The 10,386-nt window shown below is 49.4% G+C and overlaps 1 protein-coding gene across 1 annotated transcript in view; it reads left to right on the top strand.

The window, feature by feature from the left end:
- The first annotated feature begins 2,839 nt into the window (after nucleotides 1-2,839).
- Nucleotides 2,840-10,386, top strand: part of Cfap46 (cilia and flagella associated protein 46) — a 105,614-nt gene continuing 98,067 nt past the window's right edge. Inside the window, exons 1-8 of the mRNA XM_023709044.1 lie at nucleotides 2,840-2,923; nucleotides 3,333-3,457; nucleotides 3,646-3,777; nucleotides 4,233-4,297; nucleotides 6,141-6,305; nucleotides 7,163-7,286; nucleotides 8,101-8,195; nucleotides 9,569-9,679. Coding sequence (XP_023564812.1) covers nucleotides 2,875-2,923; nucleotides 3,333-3,457; nucleotides 3,646-3,777; nucleotides 4,233-4,297; nucleotides 6,141-6,305; nucleotides 7,163-7,286; nucleotides 8,101-8,195; nucleotides 9,569-9,679 — 866 coding nt within the window. The 5' untranslated portion in view covers nucleotides 2,840-2,874. The remainder of the gene's footprint in view (nucleotides 2,924-3,332; nucleotides 3,458-3,645; nucleotides 3,778-4,232; nucleotides 4,298-6,140; nucleotides 6,306-7,162; nucleotides 7,287-8,100; nucleotides 8,196-9,568; nucleotides 9,680-10,386) is intronic.

Below are 10,386 nucleotides of genomic sequence, written 5' to 3' on the forward strand. Positions count from 1 at the left end.
ATGTTTCTAGCAGCACAGTTTGTCATAACTAAATCTTGGAAACAACCAAATGCCCATCGACCAAGTAATAGATACAAAATATGTGGTATTTTTGCAAAATGGCATTAAAAAAGATTATCTGAAGCTTTTGTAAATAAATGGATGCAACTAGGTACTGTATTGGAAAAGGAAAGAGATGGTTTTATTCCTCTTTAAAATAAAAAATCCAAATAAAACAAAGTAAAATAAAAACTGAGCTATGTAATCCCTCACCCTGCGAGGCTGGGGCAAGGGGATCTCAAGTTCAAGTTCATTCTGGGCAACTTGGTGACTTAGCAAGACCCTGTCTCAAAGTAAAGCTACAAAGGACCAGGGATCTAGCTCAAGCCCCCATTCCTGAAGGGGGCACAGAACAGGAAGAAGGAGAGCTAGCTGAGCCGTGGGTCTGGAGGACCTCAAGGCTGCTGGACATATCTGTGTGCCAGGAGGGTGCCTCAGTCCAGCTCCACAGAACGGAGGCCTGTGCCCCGGGGCTGCTCTCAGCCTCGGCCTGCCCTCTGCCTCAGCCTCCCCTCCCTCAAGACATTCATGTGCATATTTTCTTGTATTTTTCTTGTTTCTTCGTTTATTAGAAACCTGTAAATGTGTTTCTGAGACTTTTGGGCACTCAGGCCATTAGCAAATTATCTAACCACACAAGGAAGTTGAGGAGCCCCCAACTCGTAGCCACACAGGGCAAAAGTCCGGGGATCCCTGGGGGCCCATCGTTTTCGATCTACAGCTGAGAGGTGGGAGTCATGTGAGACTGAGCCCCTAATCTGTGAGGTACAATGCTAACTTCAGATGTTGGCCAAGTTGAGTTGATTTCTGGGACACCCAGTGTCGTCCAAAGAGAACTGGAGGGTTCCTTGCTGCTGTAGGAAGGCCCCCCCCCACTGGTGAGTTTCTTCCTTCTTAGGTGATGACCCAAATGTTGCTTTGAGGGACAGGCAGGGTGGACGTTAAGGACTTCCTGCTCCAGACAGAAGCAGCTGCTACCTAAAGGCCTGAGATAGGCACGAGGGACAACCCGGTGATTGCCCTGCCCTCGGGAAGAGCCTGGGCACTGGGGTGTCACAGAGAGAGACTACTGCACTGCTCCTCCTTGAGATGCAGCCGGGATGCAGGGCGGAACATCGGAAGGTAGGGGTGTGGTGTTGCTGTACCCCGTAACCTCCACACTTGAGTCTCTGGCAAGCAAAAAACTGCAGGCTCGGGCTGACCTGCATTGTCTTTTCAAAATGAAATACCATCTAGCAAGAAAAATAACTCCGCACTGCTTTCTTCATATTTATGGCTCCTGGATACCCAGAAAAATGAATTTTAATATTTAATGCTCTCAGATTTAGAAAATCTCTTATTCCATAATGTTGAGGAGGTACTTTCTTGGAGAGAGTAAATATTTTATCAGTGCTATACACATAGTGCGGACAGTCTTTATGAATAAACAAAGGCACATTTAAGGGCTGTCCTTGAAAACAAACAGATGGTTAAGCTAGCAAGGATTTGAGGCTCTGGCCTTTTGAGATGGTATACTGCTCTAAGAGTCTGAAAAAATATGATGTTTATGCCTCAAAATTATATCCAGGTAGAACTTTTTAAATCATACATCCATAGAGAGATAGTTCACAGGATTGCTCAATCTTATAAAGATATGAAAGTGGTAGATGCCATACTCCCAAATTCAAGCTTTTATCTTCTTGTTGGCTGGGGACACACACCACAGTGCTCACCCGTGATGCTGGGCAGTGGTGGCAGGCCACAGCCTGCAGGTACCCAGCCACAGAAGGGTGGACAACAGCTCGCTACTGGCACCCTTGGTGGCCCAGTTGGGTTGATCTGTTTAGTGCATCTTGATGAATGATAGTTTTGATGATAAACTAATGATTGTTTTATGATGGATTTATCAGTACATAGCTCTGTCACATCGGAGGAGGTGTAAGGAGCTATCACACAGACTGTATATGCCCCACAGGTGCTCGTATCCTATCATGGTTTTTATTTTAAAATGAATCTAAGAAGATGATGTAATGCTTGTTAGAGATCTGCCCACTTTTACTCTAGAGCTCTGTATTTGCTTCTCTTTCTTTCTTTCTTTCTTTATTTATTTTTCTTTGTGTTTTTTGTAACAAGACCTCTTTAATGCAGTTCAGGCTGGGCTTAAGATCACTTTGTAGCCCAGGCTGCCCTCAAACCCACAACAATCCTCCTGCCTCAGCCTCCTGAGTGCTGAGATTACAGGCATGTGCCACCATGCCTGGTTTGCATCTTTATTTTTAAGAACTGGCAAAACCACGCCCTTCCACGTTCCCCTGGGAATACATTCCCGGTGAACCCTTGGTAAAGATACCAGTTGGAAGTTGTCGTGGTTTGTTTAATGTATCCCCAAAGCCCCATGCAGCCGTAAGGGTGGCTGGCTGCCTGGCTTGCTTGCTTGCTTGCTTGCTTGCTTTCTTTTTCTTTTTTTTTTTTTCTTTTGGTGGAACCGGGGATTGAACTGAGGCTCTTGCACTTACCAGAAGTGCTTATTCCACTGAGCCATCTCCGCGGGCCCAGGGCAGTTTTTTCAGTGGTGGCTGGACCTAGAGTGTGACTGTTTTGTGGTTCAGGGCTAGGACTAAGGGTGTGAGCGCACTTTCAGTCACTGGCCCTCGCATTGCCTCCAATGACTATTCCTTACTGGTCCCCGCCCCCGCCCTCCTCTTCCTTCTGCCCCTGCCCACTGCCAAGCTCCCGCCTCGGGTGACCAATGTGGCTCCGCCCACCAGCGGCCCGGCGTCCTTCCTGGTCGCTAGGCAACCGCTGTAGCCCTCCAAGCAACCGCGGACAGACTGAGGGACTGCAGACGGCAACGCCATGGACCTGGTCATCACACAGGAGCTGGCCCGAGCGGAGAGCCACGAAGGTGGGTTTCGGGGACTACCGACCCAACCCTAGAAGATCCCAGGACCCCTGTTCTTGGGAGAACTGGGGACCCAGTACCCCGGACTCCCAAAAAGGGGGCCCCAGGGACCCCTGTCCTTGCCCCCGGCTTAAGGGACAGATCCTTTGAGACCAGTCGTTGGAGGCATCAAACTCAAGACAGACCCGAGCGGAGGTGAACCTAGGGCCCTAGGGCTGCTTAGATTCGTTGCTGGCTGGGACCGTTGCGGGGCCAGTACTGAGGTGGGAGGGCCTCGGGAGCCCACCAGGTGGCGCAGGGCGCTGGTAGCCTGGGCCGCGAGACCTCGAGACAGACCCGTGGGCTACGCGAGGCCTGGCGCAGGCAGTTATCTCTCCAGACCCCGCAGTCCTGTCGGCCCCTTGCCCAACAGATGCCCATGCTCTGAAGCGAGCCTACGAACTCATCAAGTCCGCCAACCTGGGGAAGTCCGAGTTCGATCCCTCAGAAAGCTTCAGTCCTGACTTGTTTGTACTCTGCGCTGAACAGGCGCTCAAGGTGACTGGCTCGGGTGGCCTGGACAGACCCAGGCCCGGGAGGACGTCCAGATTCCCGGAGTTTCTGGGCTCAGACACGGGTGGGAGGACAAGTGAATGGGTCTTCCTTCCTTGGTGCACCCAGCCTGCCGGCAAGGCCGCTCCACCCAGACAGCACCTTTCCAGGTTTGGAAGCATGTTCTCTTGCAGATGGGACAGCCAGAGATGAGCGAGGACTGCATCCAGATGTACTTCAAGGTGAAGGGACCGGTCACCCAGTTTCTGGGCCGGGCGCACCTGTGCAGGGCCCAGCTGTGTGCCCCGAAGACTTCGGACAACCTGGTGAGCATGCTAGAGCCCCTCCTCCTCCTGAGTCTCCAGCTTCCCCTGCCTCTCCCTGTGGCCTAGGCCAGTCTTTAAACGGTGCTCAGCAAACAGAGTTAAGCAGCCAAGTTCATTTTCAGAGTGATGTGAAATTGTGCAGTTTCCTGTTTATGACTTTTCCTCTGGTCACTCACTGCTGGGCAGGTACCCACAACTCTGACCTTTGGGTGGTGAGGTACTGGCCTTTCTGCCCGTGCACTTCTGATTGCCCCAGAGCTGGGCAGAGGACCCCAGCTGGGCACACCAAAGCACAGGCAGCTATGTTTTCTGGTCAAGCTCAGCCCTGTACCCCAACTATGCATTAGTCTGTTGCCAGCCCAGTCTCAAGGAGAGTTCTCAGAAGTGACCAAGAGCAACGCTGTGTACTTTAATGACAAATTCAACTTAATTGCACATTCTTTATGCTGTTTTAGGAAGAATTTGAACACTGTGTGACTCAGTACATGAAGGCTATAAACTTTGCAAAAGGAGAGCCAAGGTAGGCATACCCAATACCCAATGGTCTGCTTCTACACGACCGTATGCAAGACCTTAGAGCCAAAACTTATTGAATGGTCCAGTTTGTTTGGTCAGTCAGGGTTTTCCCCTTGTGTTTTTAATTCAGTTATGGCATAAGCTCATCCCATTAGCATTCAGAACAGGGCCATATTTGTATAAAAATTTCTGTAGCGCTGCGTCCTCTTACACAGCTTTCGTGATTGGCAGAATCTGTTTGTCCTCTGTTGCCTGCCTTCCGACCTGTGCCCAGGCGTGCTCACCCCTGGTCTTCCAGGGTCCACATCTCCAGCGTGAGAACCATGCTCTTGGCTTCCTCCAGTGCTGCCCATCGCCCTGCAGGGCTGTCTGAGCTGAGGCCATCTGCCTCTGTATGAGTGATTCACTGAAACTCCCTGCCCTATAGTTAGTGCTGGGTAGCACAAACGTTATTGACACCATTAAGCTCACACACAAACTAGCACTGGCACAGCAGGTGTGGTGGGAAGAGCCTTTGAAGGCATGTTCACAATAAACCTCAGGTTTGTTCCTTCACTCCCCATGTCCACTGCTTGTCTGGGGATGGTCCTTTCCTACCACAACTTGTGTGGGTGCTGGAGAAACAGGGTGCAGATCCATAGACCCTCCCTCCATGGAAATGGACGGAGGATGACCTCATCCTGAAATAGGGATCCTGAGAGTATGGGATGTCTCCAAAAGAAACCACATCCCACCTGATGAATCAGGGGATCTAGGAAACCTGGGGAGGAGCCCAGCTCCTGCTCTACGGCAGGGGTCTCAGGGCCACTAGAGGATGGTGGGCAAGAAACTCGTCAGAGACACCTTTAGGAAGTGGTGTGGATGTCACTTGGGAGCTGCCTGGCTTGTGATGAGCAGGGAGGAGACAGTCCACTTGGTCCCTTGGGGTGGAACAGCAGTCAATCAGAGGTACCAGGCAGAGGAGTACGAGGGAGAAGGTGGGTGCCTTTCTAGCATGACAGGACACCCGGGAGATGGCAGGGAAAGGGTTCATTTCAGCTAGAGGAGTCTGCTTGTGATGCCTGCCCTCCCCTCCTTCCCTTGGGGGAGCTGTGGCCCAGAGTCCTGCAAGGGGAAGACTTACGTGGCTGCTGGCCACCCTGATGTCCTTCCTGGGTCCTGAGCATCACTGGACTGTCTCCAGTGGTCAGCAGTAAGATGCTTTCTGGCGCCTGAGCCCCCCCAGGGCAGAGCTGTCCACTCCAGAGAATGGCCGTAGAGTAAGAAAGCCCAGAGGCTCCCCTCTTGAATCCTTTAGGTGGTGCTGTTACCTTCAGTGGAGCCCAGACATTTGAGAGATGACCTTGTTCATGCCTCCAGCCCCCAGCTTCACAGCTTAAGCTCAGATGGGAACTGTGTTCCCCAAATGTTCGTTTCCACTCTGCCTGCCTTAGCCTCTTTCCTTTCACTTAAGTCTTTCCTGGAAGACTCATGGTCATCTCTTAGGCCATAGGAGGGTGTCACCTCCTCTAGGAAACCTTCCATACCCCTCCCGCCCTTGGTCACTGGTGAATTCTCATGGGGGACTGATCCATTTGTGGAGTAGCTGAATGAAAGGATCCTGGTCTGAAGTCAGGAGCAGCAGCCTTGTCACCACTGCTGACTGCATGGGTCCCTATTTGGTGTGGAGCGGGGACATCCAGGAATGGCTGTGCATCCTGGTGCACCTGCAACTTGGAAGAAAGCACCACCGGCAGGGCACCATCATCTGCCAGGGATAGTGAGACAACTGCAAGGGGCCAGGGGACAGAGGAGCCCCTGCCTGTGTGTGTGGCTGTCCTACTCAGACTTCCTCTTCCTGGTTGCAGGTACTACTTCCTAGTGTACAACGCCTCGGTACTCTACTGGCACATGGTGAGGCCATTTCTCAAACCCGGCTACCACCACCTGGTGATCCCCAGCCTCTCTCAGATCGTCAGTGTGCTAAATCAGACTGAGGACGAAGACAAGGAGTGGCAGGCCGAGCTGATGCTGTGAGTGCTGGTGCCCAGCCCTCCGGGCGCTGGACCAGAGGTCTAACGCATCCTTTCCCCTCTCACGTCCCTTGCTTTCACTTCTATAGTTGGGGTTGAGTTTGTGTCTTGTTGGAAGGTTAGTTTTAGAATCTATGGGTGGTTCTTACTATGAGCATTTCAACTGATGACAGAGAAATATATTGAGATGCCAAGCAAAGGCAATGCAATCCTGGCCCTAGTCCTAGCTCATGCCTTTAAAATCTTAGTGAAATAAACTCTTAATGAGCTGGATGTTTTAGCAAACAGTTATGCCAGGAAAGCACCACATCCAGATGCCAGGTGGCCCTGCAGTGCTCTTCAGCACAGGATGGGTCCGTCACCAAATGCTTGGCCATTGTGCCACCTGGACTAAAAGGGGACCTGCCAGAGCTTTTGTACTTGGGGCCACTCTGTAAGGAAGGACAGTGACTGAGTGGATGCTGATAATGGGGGTCCCATTTGTGCCACTGCCAGAGATTTGTTTCCAAGTCCAAATCCAGAGTCTGCAGGTTAGGGTATCTGCTTGTGGGTATTTGGAAAATGTTTAAAAGAAGGTAAATATAGATATGATCCTTCTACAAGATGTCATTTTCAAATGTCATAGGTAATGCAAATGCCAAGAATCCCACTCTGTTGTCAATGTTAGTGTGTTTTCTTGGTTGCTACTGGCTCTTCCTGGTGAGCCACAGGCCCTGGTCATGGCTTAAAGAGCTTTCCAGGGACTCCTTTTATAAGTTTGTAAAACATAAAAATTACATAATTCTACCTGTCCTAGCATCTGGAACAGAAAACAACTTCAACAAGGCTTAATAGCTAGTATTTTTTATATTATCCAGGGAACTTCTCGAGTGCTACCTGCAGGCTGGAAAAAGGGAAGAGGCTGCCAAGTTCTGCTGCACTGCAGCACCATTCATAAAGGCTCACGTGCCACAGAAGTGCCGGCAGATATTCTCAGTCATGGTAGGCTGACGTGACTAGAAATGCATGTAGGAAGCAATTCCCTTAAAGGTCACTGCTCAGGGGCTGGCCAGATAGCTCAGCAGATTAAAGTGCCTGCTTAGGCAGGCTCAGGGACTGGGGTTTGATCCCCTGTGTGCCATTCTGGTCCCCCTGGAGCACACTGAGCCAGTGACTGAGACTGGGCATGGTGGCACACGCCTGTAATCCCAGGGCTTGGGAGGCTAAAGACAGGGAGGATCACTATGAGTCTGAGTTGTGTAGTGAGACCCTATAGACCCTGTACGAAATACATAAACACAAAAAATCACTGCTCGGAAACCTGTGCACGAGATCCCAAAGAAGCCCGTTGATTGAGACCGAATCATACATACCCAAGAGCAAGGCAAAAAGAAACAAATGATAAAAAGAATTAGACTCACCCTATGTGAAAGCATACAATTACTTTTGAAAAATAGAAGATCTTTGCCTTCACTGTTATTGTTTAAATAATTCTTTTAAATGTAAGAGCGTCCTCTCCATGGGGATGCCCTGTGCATTGATGTTTTAAAGAAATTAACTGGAAAATCATAAAAAGTCAAGTAATTACTATGCATTGTGTCCCAAAAATGTACATCAGCTATTAATTTTTATGTATACAAATCAGCTTAAGTTATATCTGAAAAAGCTAAATATAAGTAGTAATGAAAAGATACATTTAATTAAAAATATTAATTTTACAAGAGGAATTAAATGATGTTATCTGGACACAAAATCGGAATCTCTACCAAATTACACATTTGAATCCAAATTAATATTCTGTTCCATTTTATGACAGGTTCAGCATGAATTAATGGATGAGCATCAGTTAAAGGAACAAAAGAAAAATTCCATTAGCCTGTCAGTCTCTTTCCACATTAATGCACTAAAAGCGTGAGTAGTTTTGAGAGAAAGCAAAGGTTGAGTTTTTGAGGAGTGAGCTCAGAAGCCTGCCCCCTCCCTGGGGACACTCTGTTGATGGGCAGTTTTTGAAGGTGACCGAGGTGGCCCAGAGGAGACAGAGGCCCAGGGCCACCAGGGGAGGTATGTTCTAAAAGCCACCCATCCTTGCCCTGCCTCCTCCTTAGTGAGGAGAGGCCTGTGAGGTCAACCACAGGCACAGGAGGTGAGGAAAGTCCCCATCCAAGTCAGGTGCTCCCCACAAGTTCTGTCAGGGGAAACTGAGACTACCCACGTGGGTTGAGCAAGACAAGGGCAGGGCTCTAGAAGACTTTGAAGGGGTGAGCAGAGGGAAAGAGAGCGCAGAAAGGCACCTGGACAGTAGAGAGGAGCCCTTTAAGAAGTTGGGCTTATGGGGTGTCTCAGTTACTTTTGTCTCGTTGCTGGGACAAACTACCAGGTATCCAAAATTAAGGAAGGAAAGGAGTGTTTAACTCACAGTTTGTGAAGGTTTCAGTCCGTACTCAGCTGGCTCCAAGGCAGAGTGGCACATGGCAGAGGGCAACCGTTCATGGCAGCGGCAAAGAGCAAAAAGCAACGGAAGGGCCAGCAGCTGCTGCTGCTAGCCTCCCTCCCCTCCATATATTTGCATGGAGATTATCCGCCCTAGGACAGGTGTAGCACTCACACCCATAATCCCAGCATTGGATCAAGAATTAATCACAAACTCTAGAAGCTCACCAGTGACTGCATGAGGCTTTGGGGGGACACCTAGACACAAGCCACAGCAAGGGGCTGCAGTGCCTGCTTTGTAACCAGAGGAAGCGAGGATGGGAGCCTCAGAGTGCGAGGAGGTCCTGGCATGGTTGGAGGCTGGGGGAGGTAAGGGGGTTGCAGTGGGCTTGCAGAGGGATATGAGAGGATCTTGAGGGGTTTGTGAGCTCCGGGGAGCACTTCAGAAAGGAAAGCTGGCCCCAGGCCCTGGGACAGAGAGAGGAGAGCCAGCGGTTCCCAGGCAGGGCCTGCTATAACGCTGGACTTGGCAGCCTGGCCTGGGCCTGTTTCCTGAAGTGCATCCCTCCATGACCCGGAAGAAGGAGCATCCCTGGGGGATCGGGGTGAGGAGGACAGCGGGGAGGAGATGCTGTGGAGCCTCGCTCAGTGCAACACGCAGATTCATTAGCTTTCATAAAGCTTCATTTTAATAGATGGCACATGCCTGTAACCCCAGAAGGCAGCAGCCTGAGGCAGGAGCACCACTGTGGGGTCAAGGCCAGCCCAGATTACATAGCAAGACCTTGTCCTAAAGCAAATAATTTTAATTGGAAAAGTTCTTTTTTGTCATTTAGTGTTTTAATTAATTTTAGAAAATTGAACAGAAATGATTTGCCAGAAGATGTCAACCAAATTCTGGAGAAAACCTATAAGCATTTAGGTCATTATAATCACCAGCGCTTTCCTTCAATCAGAGAAGAAAAGTAAGTGTGTGTTCCCAATTTTACGTCTACATGACTTATGTACAAACCTCAGAAAGTAATGAAAAATGTGAAAAAATGTAAAGATGAGCAACTGGAATAAGCCAAGCAAAAGCCAGCCAGTGTAGAATATTTAGCATATTTCCTTCTGGTCTTTTTGGTCTTGAGATTTGTAATGTTTGGGACATTTGGGATACATAACTTCATATTGTACTTGGAAAAATCAAATTTAACCACTTTGAAGTTATTGGGCATTCTGCACATTCTGAACAGCTGCCCCGCTTATCACAGTGGACACCATGTTTTTCTTGAGCACATGCCAGGCCTTCATTTCAGGTGTGGGCATTCTGGGGTCCTCTGAGCACTGGTCAGAACTTGGAAGTCCCAGGTTGTCCCAGAGTGGGAGCTGAGCCGGAGGCAGACCCAGGGGTCCGGAACATACTCCTAATGTGACTTTACAGAGGTGTCCTCCCACCCAGCGGTTGTTCTGTTATATTCTTATCAGCCCTTTGTATTAATTTAATAGAAGGAGTCCTTGTTAATATAAGAAGCTGAAAATAGGGACCAGGGAAAGTAGCTCAGTAGAATAAGCACTTGTCTGGCGAGCCCAAGGACCTGAGTTCAATCCCCAGTTTAAAAAAGAAGGAGATAGGCCTATGAATGTCCATTTTGTATCTGTGTATTCAGAGTGGTTAGGATAGATATATAGT

Source organism: Octodon degus, unplaced genomic scaffold (assembly GCF_000260255.1).
Source record: "Octodon degus isolate 3935 unplaced genomic scaffold, OctDeg1.0 scaffold00010, whole genome shotgun sequence".
NCBI classification, from domain to species: domain Eukaryota; kingdom Metazoa; phylum Chordata; class Mammalia; order Rodentia; family Octodontidae; genus Octodon; species Octodon degus.